The 16,626-nt window shown below is 37.2% G+C and overlaps 1 protein-coding gene across 11 annotated transcripts in view; it reads right to left on the reverse strand.

Moving 5' to 3' along the window:
* The window catches only part of NUMB (NUMB endocytic adaptor protein), a 163,650-nt gene that overhangs the window by 29,933 nt on the left and 117,091 nt on the right, over window positions 1–16,626 (reverse strand). For 8 of the 11 annotated variants that reach the window (XM_006170522.2, XM_006170521.2, XM_006170517.2 and 5 more), the window contains one exon: window positions 10,020–10,052. The exons of the other annotated variants lie outside the window; for them this stretch is intronic. In XM_006170522.2, coding sequence (XP_006170584.1) covers window positions 10,020–10,052 — 33 coding nt within the window. The remainder of the gene's footprint in view (window positions 1–10,019; window positions 10,053–16,626) is intronic. 11 annotated transcript variants of the gene reach the window in all.

Raw genomic sequence — 16,626 nt, forward strand, 5'->3', positions numbered from 1 at the left:
AAGGGCCCATAGGGCCCCAAAGGCTCTGGCCTTTGCTTTGAGTAGGTCAGGAAGTGAATACAGGAGCTGTGGCAGGGGAGCAACACAATCTAATTTGTCTCAAAAAGATCACTGACAGAAAGATCACTCGAGTTGATATCCTGAGAAGATAAGGCAAGAGGACAATGGAAGCAGGGGAGTGGGATGCCATTGCAGTGATTCAGCTGAGAGAAGATGCTGGCTTGGACGGGGCAGCAGCAGTTCAGATAGTGAGAACTGATTATATTCTTCAAGGGGGGAAGTAGTCACGAACTGTTGATGGACTGAATATAGAGAATAGGAGAGAGAGGGGAGTCAAGGTCAAATCTAGGATTTTGGGTTAGAGCATCGAGACAGACAGAGCTGCTGAACACTGAGAAGAGAAAGACTAGGGAAGAACAATTTTGGGAAGGAGGACTAGACATTTAGTTTGCAACATATTAAAGCGTGAGATGCATATGAGACATCAAAGTGGAAATGTTTAATGATGATGGTGATACCTAACACTTACCTACTACAACAAGCTGTTTGGTACACTTTGCTCATATCTATTTTTCCTCTAAAGCTTACTCATTTATCTCTTCCATGAGAAAGAGAGAGACAGAGAAATAAAGAAGGAAGGAAAAAGGGATGGAGGGAGGGAGATGGAAAGACAGACGGGACAGATAAACAGGTACCCCCCCCTCCAACGGGGTCCTGAAACCTCGATCCACCCCCACCCCAGTTAGTCTCAGATCATGGGCACACGTGCATCAGGCATACTCACAGAGGTCTCCAGATGCAAACCCAGAACCTCTCACATGGGTCAGCCCAGGTGAGAGCATCGCATCCTACCACTGCACCACCATCTGGCCCCTGCTTATTTTATTCATTTAACCCTCACATGACTACTAACTCCGTAGTCATGTGAGTTAGATATTGGTCATAAAGTAGTAAGTGCCTGAGCCAAGATTAAGTGCTAGTAATCTGGCTCTAGAGTCTGCACTATTGACTCTGGTGCTATATTGCTTCTAAGATGGAAATACCGCTGTGGAGTTTACGGGAGATGTCTGGAGATACAAATTTCAAAACCATCAGCACACAGATAATTACTTAAAGTCATAACATAGGACAGGACCATCAAGGTAGAGGTGTAGGCAGGTAAGAATCCACAGATTGAGAAGTAGATAGTAACAGGTGAAAAGCTGAGAGTATGATCCCTGAACGCCAAATGCAGAGTGTTTTGGGGTAGAGTGAGGAATGGGCTATGTAAATGCTGCTGATAGGCTGAGTAAGGTGATAGGACCATAGGAAGAGTAACACTGTAAACAGTAAAACTGTATAAAGAACAGCTTTGATGAAGGGGTGGAGATATTGAAGGGATTTGACAGAAGAAAGAATGGCAGGAACTGTAGGCACCAAGAAGAAACTTAAAAAAAGGTTTGGGGCCAGTGGGTGGCATGGTTGCTGGGATGCTGGACTTCTCACATGGCCAACAGCAGTTTGAGTCCTGGACCTGGTAGCTTACATTCTCACTTTCTATCTCTCCTCTCTCTTTCATTTTTTATTTTTCCTTTATTTATTTATTTTTTTGAGAGGTTTTCACTATAGGGCGCATGCGCTCGCCAGACAGACAGAGAGAGACAGAGACAGAAAGCGAGAAATCACCCCCCCAGGGGGGATGGTCACGCTGCAATCACTTCTCCTCCATTCTCCTCTCGGGATCTTGGGGCACGCACGCACACGCGCCCGGCGTGAGTTCTAAGCCACCGGGTCCGGGACACGAACCGCGGTCAACTACGTGGGAATCCAGCAACATAGCCATTACGCTAACTGCTGGTTCCCTTTTCTTTTTCCTTTGAGAGAGATATTTTTCGCTACAGGGTACATGTGCTTGCTGGAGAAACAGAGATAGAAAGTGCTAAGTCACCCCCCAGGGGGGATGGCCATGTCACAATCCCTTCTTCCCCTTTCTCCTCCCAGGATCTTGGGCACACACATACACATGCTCCTAGTATGAGTTTCAAGCTGCCAGATTTGACACTTAAACTGCAGTTGACCATATGGGAGACCAATGATGTAACCCTTATACCATCTGCTGGTCCCGTCTCCTCTCTCTCTGTCTCTCTCTAGTGAGCACGTGTCCTATAGCAAATTTAAAAAATAGTAATAATAAGGAAGATTAAATAAATAATTCTTAAAAAAAAAACCAAAAGGTTTTGTGCTAATGGATGACCTGTAGAGTATAGAGAAAGAAAACTAATTATGGCGGAGATGGGAGGGGGTAGCAATGCTGGAATAAGGAAGAATGCAGTGGAGCATCTGGCCTTAGCGAGGAGAACAGATTGTGCATTTCTTCAACAGGGAGGACCAGAATGAATGGGCACAGAAGCAGGTAAGTGAGTGGATGTAGCTGGCTTGTAGGAATGTGGTCTTCTGATTGACTTTACTTTATGAATGAAGTAGGAAGCAAGGTTATCAGCTGAAAAAGAGAGCAGAATGAGAAGTTCTGGGGGTTTAAGGAAAAAAGAAGGAGGTATGAAATAGTTATGTAAAATACAGAGACTCTCTTGTTCATCTTTACATAGTGACAACCTAGCACAGTCCCAAGCATGTTTTAGACACCATGACTTGAAGCTTGAGAACCACTGAGTTGTTATGAATACAGACTTTGAAAAGTTAACTCTAAAAGTTGACTTTTCTTTCTTTTTATTTTAACCTAGAAAAGATCAATGACCAAGAAATTTAACAAACCAGTTGATCATATAACAGGGAAAAAAAATGAAACTGAGGATGAATAAAAATCTGATTACTCTTGAAAGTTTCTCCATCCTAATGAATTTATCGTAATGCACTTCAAAAAAGAAAATAAATCAAATTCTTAAAAAAAAAAAAAAAAGCATCTAGTAAAATACAAGAGAAGTTAAAATTTGTACAAGGAAGGGCCTGGGAATTTAAAAAGCAAGATGAAAAGGGAAACGTCAGTGGATCTCCCCTACTTTTAAAGAAAAGGATCTAAGAGGCAGATTAGCACTAAGTACAATTTGTCGTAGAGGAAAAATTTTAGGAAATCTAAAATAGAACACACTGTAGATGTAAATACATTGATTTAAGAATGGAATCACAGATATCATGAAATGCTTTACTCTTGAGAATTAGGTGACGGGAACCAGCAGTTAGTGTAATGGCTATGTCGCTGGATTTCCACGTAGTCGACCGTGGTTCGCATCCCGGACCCGGTGGCTTAAATCTCACGCCGGGCACGTGTGCGTGCGTGCCCAAGATCCCGAGAGGAGAATGGAGGAGAAGGGATTGCAGCGTGACCATCCCCCCTGGGGGGGTGACTTCTGGCTTCCTGTCTCTATGTCTCTCTCTGTCTGTTTGGCGAGTGCACGCGCCCTATAGCGAAAACCTCTCCAAAAAGAAAAAAAGAGAATTAGGTGAAAACACTATAACCACATACTACTTTTCAAGAGATATTCTCTAAAAACCATTTCTAGTGGTGTCATTTAACAATTGTAAAAGCTTGAAAAAATACATCTGGCAGTACATTAACAGGATCTGCTAGAGCGGATACTATAATATTTTTGGTGATTTTTTATACAGTTAAAAGTGGTTACTTCAAAGGAGAAAATTCGAAGTGACATAATAGCCCAGGGAGGAGTTCAGAAACTCAAATGCTTACAGGGCTAAAGTCAGGTAACAAAATGAGTGAATCAGGCTGAGCAGGGATTATGAACAGGCAACCAAAGGGCACAGTTGCTACTCGGCTCAGACCAGTATTGTCACAAAGCGGGCAATTTTGCTAGATCTAATTTTTAAGATGCACATCATAGTTTTTATGTGAAAGTCCTAATGTTTAAAATATTCACGACTAGGGGTACCAGCAGATGGCACGGTGGTTAAGGTGCTGGACATTACCACATGGCTAACCACGGTTCAAGTCCCAGACCTGGTGGCTTGCTTTCTCACCTTCTCTCTCTCATCAAATTAAAAAAAATAATAAATGAATGAATAAAGTTAAATAAATAATTTTAAAAAATTCACGACTAATTTAAAATTATAAACTGTGTACAGTTCATCTTTACACAGGGACAGCCTAGTACAGTCCCAAGCATATTTTAGACAATCCATGATTGTGGAAGGATTCAGGGCCTTAAACTGCATGGCGTCTTCTGCATTAAACATTTGTCCATTCATTATAACTAAGCTGTACCTGAGGAAAGCAGAGGCCAAGCGTTTCGAATGAGAGAACATCATCATGGGGTAAGGGAAAGAACTTCGCAGTAAGTTTGGAAAAATCTTCCTTTCAGTGTAGGGGCTGCCATTTAGTACTAGCTGGGTGACCTCTTTGAGCTGTTCATTCATTTGTAAAATGCAGTTTCATGAACTACCCTGTCTGATTCACTGAGCTGTTTTGAGTAGCAAATTAGAAAGTAGGTCAAAGAACATCATAAGCTATAAAGCTCTCTATAAACACAAGTAAACAACTTTGAAAGGATACCTAATAGGATACCATAAGAACATTTTATGTATCTATGCTGAGTCTATTCCCTCATAAAATGGGCACATAGATTATTTAACTCATGAGGTTCCTTAAGTACATTACAATTATAAAATCCTTTTCAAATGTTAAGTGCTGTGTAATTACTTGGTAATAAAATATTTGCCTAGTTTGGCAAACTGCACTAATGAAGTTACATTTCCTAATCTCCAAAAGCTGGTCCCATGGCCTAGTGGATAAGGGAACCAGATTCCACATACAGCTGACCATGTGGTTCAAATTCGGACTCGGTGGCTTCAGAAATATGTTGGGTGCACACGTGTACATGTCCAAAATCCCAAAGGGAGGAGAAATGAAGAGATTATGGTATGACTATGCCCCATTCTGTGTGTGTGTGGGGGAGTTGCTTTCTCCGAATCTCTATCTGTTTCACTCTGGAGAATATATACGCTCTCTGGCAAAAGAAACAGCTCCAAGAAGTTGAGTGCATTATTGGCTTTCCTAAGGTAATGAGCAACTTCATGTAACTAGTATGGGAAAAAGTCATTTCAGGTCCTTTTCCTCCTTCTCTTTTAAGATGTTTGTAAGCCTACAACAGATTAGTATTACAGTTCTGTAAGAGATCCAGGTTTATCTGCTCCCTGTTGCTAAGGTTTCTGAAGGCACCGCTTCATCAACTGTGCTGCACAGAATAGAGAAGTGATGGTGGTCAGGTCCTAAAAGCGACTTAAGGAAAAGAGGAAGCAGTCCTCTTGGCATGATAAATTCAGAATCAGGGCTAACAATGTTTCCCTCTACCTATTTTCATGCAAAAGTATTTCATGGAAACACATCCTGATTACTACTGTTCTATTTATCTGGACCACTACACCATACATGGTTCAAAGACTAAGAGAGTACAAAAATGTGGACCAGCCTGTGCCACGGTGGTTAAGACGGCTGAATCCCACATGGCTAACTATGCGGTTTGTGTCCAGGACCAGGCAGCTTGAGAAACACACCAGGTGCAGGCATGGGTGTGCCCAAAATCCTAAAAGGAAGGAGAGATGGAGGAGAAGGGGATTGTGGCATAACCATTTCCAAGGGGGAGGTGCTTCTTCTGTCTCTGGTGAGCATATGAACCCTCTGGCAAAATTTTAAAAGAAGAAAGTATAAAAATTTATGGGGGCGGGCAGCAGGTGGTGTGGTGCTTAAGGGCACTGGACTCCCACATGGCTGACCACAGCTTGAATCCCAGACCTGTAGGCTTGCTTTCTCACTTTCTATCTCTCTTACTCTGTTCCTCTCTGGTAAAATTAAAATAAATAAATAAAATAAATAAAGTTAAATAATTCTTAAAAAAAAAATCTTATGAGGGACTATCAGATAGAAATTCTCTATTACCCACTGTTCTATGAGATTCATCATTTTGCTTTCATCAAACCACAATCAACTTAACTCAACAAATCAAGTCTCTTTCACCAGCCTTTTTCTTTCCTATAGATTAGTGTAGAGGCAAATTTAATGATGTTTACTTAAAAGATTCAAGTCTCTAAACTGAAGTCTTTCATTTTTAAATGAAATGTGCTTACGGTGAGACTGTAGGTCTCACCTCCACCCATTTTCCAAACTCTTTGAATGAGTTATTATAATTTAAAAATTATGTATTAGAATAAAATTGCTCCACTGTAATATATATATTTATTATTTTATTTTATTTTTTTTAAAGAGAGATTTTTGCTATAGGGCGTGTGTACACTCCAGAGAGGCAGAAAGTGAGAAATCACTCCCTAGGGGGTATGGTCATGCCGCAATCACAATCGCTTCTGCTCCATTCTCCTCTCAGGATTTTGAGCATATACGCACCTGGCATGAGTTTCAAGTGATCAGGTCTGGGACGCAAACCACAGTAGACTACATGTGAGTCCAGCAATGTAACCACTGCACCATCTGCTGGACACCTCCCCCCGCTCCATATATATATTTTACCCATTACATAAGAACAGAATTGAGATAGATGCCATTATGGGATCACTTTCCATCTTTTTTTTTAAGAGATTTTTGCTATAGGGCACGTGCACTTGCCAGAGAGGAAGAGAGAGACAGAAAGTGAGAAATCACCCCCCAAGAGGGTTGGCCGCACCGCAAATCCTTCACCTCCAGTCTCCTCTAGGGATCTTGGCCACATACACACAAGTACCTGGCATGAGTTTAAGCCACCAGGTCTAGGACTTGAACTGGGGACGACTATGTGAGAGTCCAGTGATGTAACCATAATACCATCTGCTGTTCCCTCACTTTGCATCCTTTTTTTAAAAAAAAATTATTTAATTTTATGTTATTACTTATTTTTGTTTTAATTTGACCAGAGAGAGACAAAAAGAGAGAGAAAGGGAAAGTGAGAAAGCAAGCCACCAGGTCTGAGACTTGAACCGAGATTGGTCATGTGGGAGTCCAGCACCACAACCACCATGGCACCTGCTAGCCCCATCACTTTGCATCTTTTAAGAAAACCCTGTGGAAGTCAAACTCATTTGTAGAATTCAAATATCTCTGAATAAATAAGTCTAAACCACTGAAAAGATTTTTTTCTTTTTTTGAGAGATTTTTGCTATAGGGTCCATGCACTCGTGAAGACAGAAAATAAGAAATCACCCCCTGGGGGGGATGGCCACATAGCAATCCCTTCTTCTCCACTTTCCTCTTGTGATTTTGAGCATGCACACACACACACACACACACACACACACACACACACACACGTCCAGCATGAGTTTTATGCCACCAGGTCTGGGATTCGAACTGCAGTCTACTATGTGAGAGTCTGGTGAGGTAACCATTATGCCATCTGCTGGTCCCAGAAAAAATGATTTTTTTTAAAGCTCTGACAAAAATAAATAAATAAATAAACAAATAAATAAATAAATAAATAAATAAATAACATAAATAGAATCTGGAGTTAAATTACTAGTTTTTAAAAAGAAAGTCAGGCCCAGTGGAGCCAGGCTGTGAGGAGGCACAGTGGTAGTTCAATGCTCTGTAATGCTGAAAGCCATATAGAAGACTGAGGTTTGATTCCCAGGTCAACCAGTACATGCAAAGCACACGCCTGTGATCCTGGCTGGCTCAGAAGGCTAGGGGAAGACATGAGATTCTGCTGAGGGTACTTGTCTGTCTCTCTCATGAAAGAGAGAGAAAACAAAATAATTAAGTAAATAAAAGTGAGTTTCTAGAAAGTTATTTACTAGCACCTTTTAAATGTAAACCTTTTAAACTTCACTTATTTAAGGATTAATAAGAGAGATGATTAATGATTTTCTTTCTTATCCCACATAAACACATCATGTAGCAAAAATGCAGTGAAAGAGCTAACAAGCACAGCATGACCTAGTTCAGCTGCACCGTAGGTGTACCATGACCCCATTTATATAGCCATGAATATTGCCACCTCAGGATGGGTTTTGGGGTGAGAGCTATCTTTGTTCATTATAACCTCTAAAAACATCCACTTTTAATACTGTTTTTCTATAAACCAAGTCAATATTCCTACAACCTAGCCTTCACAGACATGGCTGCTCTAATTAAAGTAGACATACTTAAAGCTGTTCACTTAGAAGATAATTAAAATTACATGATAATTGTGGTGATTTAGAATTGTGTCCAGAAATTCTATTTGGGAAAGGATACTCCATTAGAAAGTCTCTTTAACGATGACAAATGTCCTTAACAGATATGACACCTGTATGTAATGCTGTAAATGTCTCAAGTCTTTCTAGACATGTATCCTATATCCTAAAAACCTATTAATTTGGCTCAGACCCAATTATCTACTAAAAAAAAGTTAAGTTTATTTTTTCCATGAGTTAGAGACACGGGGGTGGGGGGGAAGAGAGAGAGAAAGAAAGTACTCCCAACAGGGTCCCTATGCCACAGACTGTCCACAGTTTTAGCCAGTCCTATATGATGGGCATGAATGTGCAGGTGGTGTACTCAGGGGGGTTCCAGGACACAAGCCCAGGACTTTTCCTATGTAGGACCAGTTACATTTTTAGCTGTGCTACTACCTGGCCCTTCTACTAAAAAAATTCATTGTGACTTAAGTGAGTAAATTATTTGTATTTCAAATCAACAGCAGTGACTGAATCATTAGATCTAAAGTACTTCAAATTTGTTTACTTTAGTGACCTCGGCTAGGAAAAAAAATAGTTACAGCTAAAACATTTCATTGAAAAAAAAAATGACTCTTTAAAATAAATTTCTAAAATAACAAAAGTACCCAGTAGAAAATAACTGTGATAAGATTTTTATACTCACACAAACTTTTACTAATTTTACATTCAGCTACCTAGTGACAGCATTCCCCTCCCCCATTTAAAGTTTTAAAAATCTATCATCTATCTATCTATCTATCTATCTATCTATCTATCTATCTATCTATCTATCTATCTGTTGTGATTTTCAAACCATTGGATCCAGGCCCTGAACCATGGTTGACCATGTGGGAATCCACTGCCTTAACTACCATGCCACCTGCTGGCCCTGTTTTAAAGTTTTGCTATAGGGTACGTGTGTCTGCCAGACACACACACATACAGAGTAAGAAAGTGAGAAATCACCAGCCCCCCAGGGAGGATGACCACACTACAATGCCTTTTTCTCTAAGGATTTTGAGCACATATGCACATGTTTTTCAAGCCACAGGGTCCAGAAATTGAATTGCAAAGTCGGCCATGAAGGATCTAGCTGCCTTAACTTCTATGCTGCTGGCTGGCCCCAATATTTTTCTCTATACTGCCTCTGTTTGAATTACTTTGTAGGACTTATTCAAAACTAAACAATGATAAACTTGGACCAAAAAAAATGTTAGAAATCTATTTACCTATATGTGTGCAGTCACCCTATATATTCTTAATTCTTAATCTTTAAGGTGATCTGAACATTAAACAATCATTACTTGAAAAGCATCTATGTAAAGAGAATTCTATATATGACTGCTATTTGCTAGACTAGTAATGAAGACAGCTTTTCTTAGATTAGCAACTGGGTTAAAATTAAAACAGAATCCCCAAAGATAACTTTATGTACTTTCACCTTAAATTTAACTTAGATTGAAAAGAAGTAATAGCAGTGAATGTAAATCTGGAGTACACTTATTTTTCATTGAAGATTTCTTCCCATTTCTCTGTCAAAACTGGGTACTAAGTAAAATATACTTGTTAAAGATACAGCTAGAATGGTAATATGAACAAAGTTTTGTAATATCAAGTGAAATTTATCTTAATACCTAGTGTTGAGAAAATAATCCTCTTTAGCTTACTTGACAGATACATTTATTTGACTTTCCTAGGAATTATCAGATTTAACATCAACAGACACACCGGTAATATCATAGCAGGTTTCTAATTCATTAATTTTCATATACCAATTATTTCCTGTTTTATAAGGAAACCAAAGCTGTACTACCTTTTAAAAATATGTCAGTGCTATACTAGGGGTGTAACTCCTTATAAAGCAAGCACAAATGTGGCATCAAACTTACTTTTCCAAAGAAGCCTTTGAAGAACTTCCTTTCCTGGAGGAACAGGGGGACAAGTCGAGCGCTATTATTGTATGGGCTAAATGTCCCAGGGTTTCACACCAATAAGCACATACAGAAGTTGGGGTCAGGACAAAGTGGGAGAAGGGGAAGGAGTGAGAGTTTTAGAGTTATCCATACCAGGAGTGACAAGGAAAAAGGAAGGGTGCATGAAAATGCAGGGAAACACACTCTATGGCCTAAGAATCCATGGAAAAAGTAAGAAGAAATCAGAACCTGTATTCATGCAAAGCAATTAGTTAGCTTAGTAATCTCTATTTACTTTTAAAACAGAGATTATCCAAATTTGGCAGCAGAGAAAAAGGTTAGAATATGCTGGTTTGATGAAATTTGAAAATTTAAAATTAAAACTATTTATTTAACTTATTGTTATTATTTATTTTTCAAATTTACCAGAGAGACAGAGAGAGAAAGAGAGAGAGAGAAAGTGAGAAAGCAAGTCACCAGGTCCAGGACTCTTAACTGTGGTAGGTTATATGGGAGTCCAGTGCCTTAACCACCACACTACCTGCTGGCCCCAAAACTTGCATTTCAAATTTTTTAACAGTGAGAAATAAATAGAATATGGGGTCTCTATATATTTTTCAATTTAAAATCAGTGGTCAACTGCGTGGAAGTCATCAATTGAAAAATAGCTCACATTTAAATGACCAGAAAATCATATAAAAATGCATTACATAAAATTAGATTAGCAGTATGCATTAAGGTTCCTGGTCACACTTTTTCTTACTCTAGAATGTCAGTTAGCTACTTAAGGGGAGCTAGAGGGACCAGCAAGTGGTATGGTGGTCAAGGTGCTGGGCCTCACATGGCCAACTGCGATTTGAGTCATGGACCTGGCAGCTTGCTTTCTCACTTTCCCTCCTCCCTCCCCAGTCAAAAAAAATATATAATAAATACAATTAAAGCAAATAATTCTACTAAAATAAATAAATAAAAAAATAAATTTTCAAAAGGGGAGCTTGACCATCGAATGTTCATTTTCTTAGGTTAGTATTTGTACATGTATGCTGATTAATTCCACAATATACATGGAGAAATAATATTTTATTCCATATGCAAAATAAATTATCCATAAAGAACACGAGGCTAATGTTTATCCTGTAGTTGAGAAAATATGTTTCCCAGAACCAAACAATGTCTGTGGGCCACAACTGAAATTTAAGGAATAGGGTTTTTCTTTTTAAAAACTGTTGTTTTAAAATAAAGAACAATATGTGGACATTTATAACTATGCAGTCCTGAAACTATCCAGATGAGAAAGACATAGTTACTTGGTTCCAGCACCAATTTCTAAGCACTATTTATGAAAATTGGCCACTGTTTAAAATCTGACACACATATACAAAGTAGATTGGTTTAAGTCACCCAAGCAAGCTCGCTTAACTTTACATTTTCTAGTTGTGGTTGTAGTATAATCATCAGGGTTTCTTTATTGTTTTATTTTTAAATTTTAATCACCAGTTACTAATTTCTTGAAAAGAATTATTTAATTGTATTTATTATGACTATTATTTTAAAATTTGGTATAATGCACTTGAACTCACCAGAGAGAAAGAGAGAGAGAAAGAGAAAAAAGAAAAGTGAGAAGGCAAGCCACCAAGTCTAGGATTTGAACCACAGTAAGCCATGTGGGAATTTAGCGCCTCAACCACCATGCTACCTGCTGGCCCCAATCATCAGTTTATTAATGTTGGATAAATATCTAAAAGAAGACAACTGTACTAAAATTTGACTCGTGGATAAATTATAAACTCATTCAATGCTTCCAAACACTAGACAGTTGTCCCTATATTTTGAAAAGTCACAAACAGCATTAAATATTCCACAAAATAGTTTGAACTTAGGCTGGAAAAACAATGAAGTAATCAGAGTAGTTATCACAATAACATTAAGACTATTTCTGCTGCCAATTTTGGTGACCCTGGTTTTGTTAGACTGTGAGTAACCAACAGCTTTCAAGGACGCAGCCAAACTTGAGATTCACCATTCTTGAGGGATAGGAAGGTGAACGAAGGAGAACCGTTAATATTTAATTTAGCTCCTAGAAAAGCTCTGTTAAACATGGAGTTTTCCCTCTTCTTATAAAAGATCCCCAGGTGTTAATAAAAAAAAGGTGACGTGAGAAATGCATAAAAAGTTATTGTATTAGGAAATAATATTAATGTTCTTTTAAAAACAATTATGATTCTTTTACCTGCTAAAACAAGAACATATATTAAAACAAATATACCAAATAATGAATAAAAAACAACATATTAGGAATTGGTAGTATAATGAAACTAGTCTAAAACCAAGACAGAGAGGGAGAGACATTTAAGAGACAATGGGAAGAAATGACCTTTTAAAATGATGGGTATCTTGGACCAGAATCAACCAAGGTAACCAAAGTTCTGATACACTTTTCAAATTCAATAGCTAACCAACAATATTCATCACCCTGCAACTGACTACGCTATAAAAGCAATAAAAATGGGCAACTGCTAGTTCTGTCATTTACCCTATAAATCTAAGTCCCACAGTAGCCAATTAGTGAAATTACATCACAAAGTAAATGAGTTGAAAATAGCTGTAAGTAGCTTTATGCACAGAAAGTAAAACTTTTAAAAACGAATTTATGCTCTAAGGAACACATTTTTAAAATACTTTTTTGGTTAGCTATTTTCTTCATTTGAAAATATTATGGATGCGATGACTTCCAATTAAAGTTGAAGTAATTCTAAATCATAAGGGACTTCTCTGAGGAAAAACACACCCAACCTACACACCAATAAACTTGCAAATTATCTTCTTCTTCAATTCCCCTTAAATTTAAAAAGCACTAGAGAAATGTTAAATTTTTAATTCAAAGATCATTCATATGATAGGTTTAGGATATGTGTCTTGCTACTCAACTGGTATATCTGAGCAAGAGAATTCTTTGTATTTTTAAACCTTGGCATTAAAATTCCAGTGATGTTTTATTTCCTCTTTAATCCTCTGTAGGATTGTGTATCCCTACATTTGCTTCCATTTATTTAAAACTCTAAGAGGAAGCTTTATGATCTATTAAAAAAAAAAATGAACAGGCCTAGTCAAGGTGGTACAAGTAGATGGGTGCCAGGGCTAAGGCCACATGGGAGGTTCACAGTTTTTGTCTCAACCTGAACAGGCTGGGCCCAGGGGTCCTAGCTAATAGGGAGACTGGGGCAAGGGATTATAAGATGGTAAGACACTGCTGAGAGAATCTCTCTCTCTCCTTTCTCTCTTTCTGTCCTTCTTTTTCTCATTTAAAAAAAAGAAAAGAAAAACAAAATAAACAAAAACCTCCAAAGATACAGCATTTGGAACAATGTAAGTATCTGGCACAGTAGGTTAAAGAGCCCCAGTGGGTATTTGATGAATGTTTGGTCAGAGGGAAAAAAAGGCAACCATAAATTTCTGCATAATAAAAACATGAAAGGAATTTAAAAATCACAAGTATATGTGGTCTAGTATAATCTGAACAGCATCCTGAAGACAAAATCTTTTGCAAGATACACAGTGTAGCAGTAGGAGAGAGAAGTTTCATTGAGCAAAATAAATAGCAAATTTACCTGTTACCCAAAAATTGAATCTTATTTTTTCATATCACATTTTTGCCACTACACAACTATAGAAAGCATTTGCTCCAAGTCTCCTATATGGGGTTTGTCTGAGCAATTTTAAATAACTTCTTCGTGAGAAGTCCAAACATAGTCAATTTTGCCTCACAGTTCTAAAGTTTAAGTATGTCCAAAAAGCAAAGGTCAATAATATGTAAAACTTCCTTTTAGTCATAAAAGACCATGGGGGAAATGATATCTTTAGAGCAATGTGAAAGGGTTTTCTGAATTTAAAACATTAAACATAAGATATGATTATGATGATTATTGTAAGATTTAATTTAACCACATATTGAGGACTGGATTGTTTTCTGTATATTCATTTCAGAAATATTTTCTGAATGACTACTGCATAGCAGAAACTGTTATAATTTTTTAAATGGCATTTTAGTTCCTATTCCTGGTATATATAAAAACTCATTAAAGTTTATTTTTAAAACAGTTGTATGTCTCAAATAATCATGCTTATAGCCTATAATCTTCTTGGCTTAAAAAACTGAAAAGAGAAAATGAAACAAAAAAATTCACTTAAATAAAAATTTAGTTTTAAAATTAGACTACTTGGACTAGCCCTATGGTGCAGTGGTTAGGCACTATGCAGATCAACAGCTGGATCTCACAGGCCCACCCAGAGTTTGAATCCCCTGACCCCAGTGGCTCCATATTAGGTGGGCACAGGCATGAATGCACCCAGGATTCTGATGGGATGGAGAACTAGAAGAAAAAGGATTGTGGTGTGACTAGGCAGCATGGTAGATGGGAAATAGAGTAGGGGTAGCTGCTTTCTCTCTGTCTCCTAGTGTGTGTCCCCTCTGGCATTAAAAATAAATAAATAAAACAAAAAAACTAGATAGTTAAATAGTGGCAATTTCTGGGATTGCACTTTTTATTTATGTACTTTTTTGTTCATTTGTATATTATATAATAAATACATATTACCTATGTAATAAAAGACATTTCTAGTTAAAATAGGTAAAAAAAAAAAACCCCAAAACTAGGCAGTTAAGAGGATTACCTGCTATTAAATAACTAAATATCATTTCTCAATATTTTCTGGACAAACTTAAATCATCCTTTAGTCACCATTCTCTGCATTAAAAAAACTTTCTTGGGGACCAGCAGGCAGTGTGGTGGCTAAGGTGCTAGATCACCACATGGCTGACTGTGGTTCAAGTCTCAAACCTGGTGACTTATTTGCTCACTTTCTATCTGGTGAGCGCATGTGCCCTATATAAAATTAAATAATAATAATAATAATAAAAAATAAAGTTAAGTAAATAAATAATTTTAAAAAACTTTCTAAAGGCTCATTTCACAGCAATCTTTTAACTATAAGGTATATAAAAGTTGTAAGATATTAATAACAAACTATTTGTTTCAGGTCCTCTTAGCCTTTCACTGATTTGCCTTGTGCTTTCAGTCTTTAGTAACAATATTCTGTAAGCAGGGAAAGTAATTTCATTACTTTGTAAAAACATTTTTAAATTCATCTTATTATTCTAGATGAACTTATAATTATCTTGCTATAAAAGGAATTAATTTTTATTTCCCTTTTAAACTGGTTTTGGCAAAAATGAAAAATTAAATGATCTGAGATAGCATTTAACCAGGGATATATTCAGGTAACATGATAAATCTTTATACTACAGTTTCTTATACTATAATATATGAACGTAAGTCCTTTTAACATAAATGATGAAGAGCATATATAAACTAGGAAAAGCTTCAATCTTTTAATATTTTAAATGACCAAAATCTGAGGTAAAGTTCATGTGTATGTGTGTATATATTTTTTCACTTTTTATTGTGTGATTTCTAATTTACATTTAATCACTGTCATCTTTATAGTGTACAATATGGTTTACAGTGTGGGTCAATCAAGTCAAAGATATTACCATATACATCATTCTCAACAGACTTTCCATTTTTATGTCTGTTAAAAGTTTTATTCCTTAGTGTATGTACGTATATATGGATGTGTGTCTGCATTTTTTCTGTTGTTTGTTTAGTTCTTTGTTACTATGATCAGTTATTTTTCTCCTTATTTCTCTTCTACAACAGATTTGGGGATTTAATCCAAAATAAAATTTACCTCTCTGAGTCGGTTGCTTCCTTAATTTTAGGTATCTCATGTTGAGGAGTCATAGATAGAGATAATATAAAATATATGAAGAGGCTGAAAAGTTTTGATTACTAAGCCAATTGAGGGAGGGAAAAAGCACTCATTAGTAGTTAAACTTGTGGCAGCCCACAATACTAGCAAACCCAAAGCAACACGTATTGAATATTGTTTGGGGCAAGGGCATGCAACAGTAATGCTTAAAGCTTTCACAGCAAAGTGAGGAAAGGTCATGTACACTGGAGAGAAGGAAGGCTGTCAAAAAATTCCTCAAGCCTATTGTAAATATGAAATTAACCTTTAATCTGAACGTTTATGAACTCCGAACCCATTTTCTCCCCTTACTAAAAATGCAGGTGTGCCTGGGATGTGTTGTCTGGTCTGACAGGCAAAGGAAATGATTCTGGAAAGGGGCTCTTCATTTCAAGTGTGCTGAGGTTGATGCAAAAGGCAGTGGAAATTGTTTATATCAGAGGGATAAAGAAAGAAAATTGTGGAGTTAAAGTCAAGATCGTAAGAAGTCCCCCCAAATTAAATGTCACTAGGCATCACAGAACTATCTTTTTCTTTTATATTTTTTGAAGAAACCTGTTTCTTATAGTAAATTTAAAATCAATAATTTATAACTCAGTTATTGCAGTTTGGTTAAGACATTAACAGCCTCATCCTGGTTTTGGAATATTATTCTTTTTATCACATTTCATACCACTTATTTTTACATGGGTTATAAATCAAAAGTACCTTTTGGATAATGTCTGGCCTAAACAGAAAGGGTTGGAATTTATCATTTATATCTTTAGATGGATGA

Source organism: Tupaia chinensis, unplaced genomic scaffold (genome assembly GCF_000334495.1).
Source record: "Tupaia chinensis unplaced genomic scaffold, TupChi_1.0 Scaffold148607_1, whole genome shotgun sequence".
NCBI classification, from domain to species: Eukaryota; Metazoa; Chordata; class Mammalia; order Scandentia; family Tupaiidae; genus Tupaia; species Tupaia belangeri.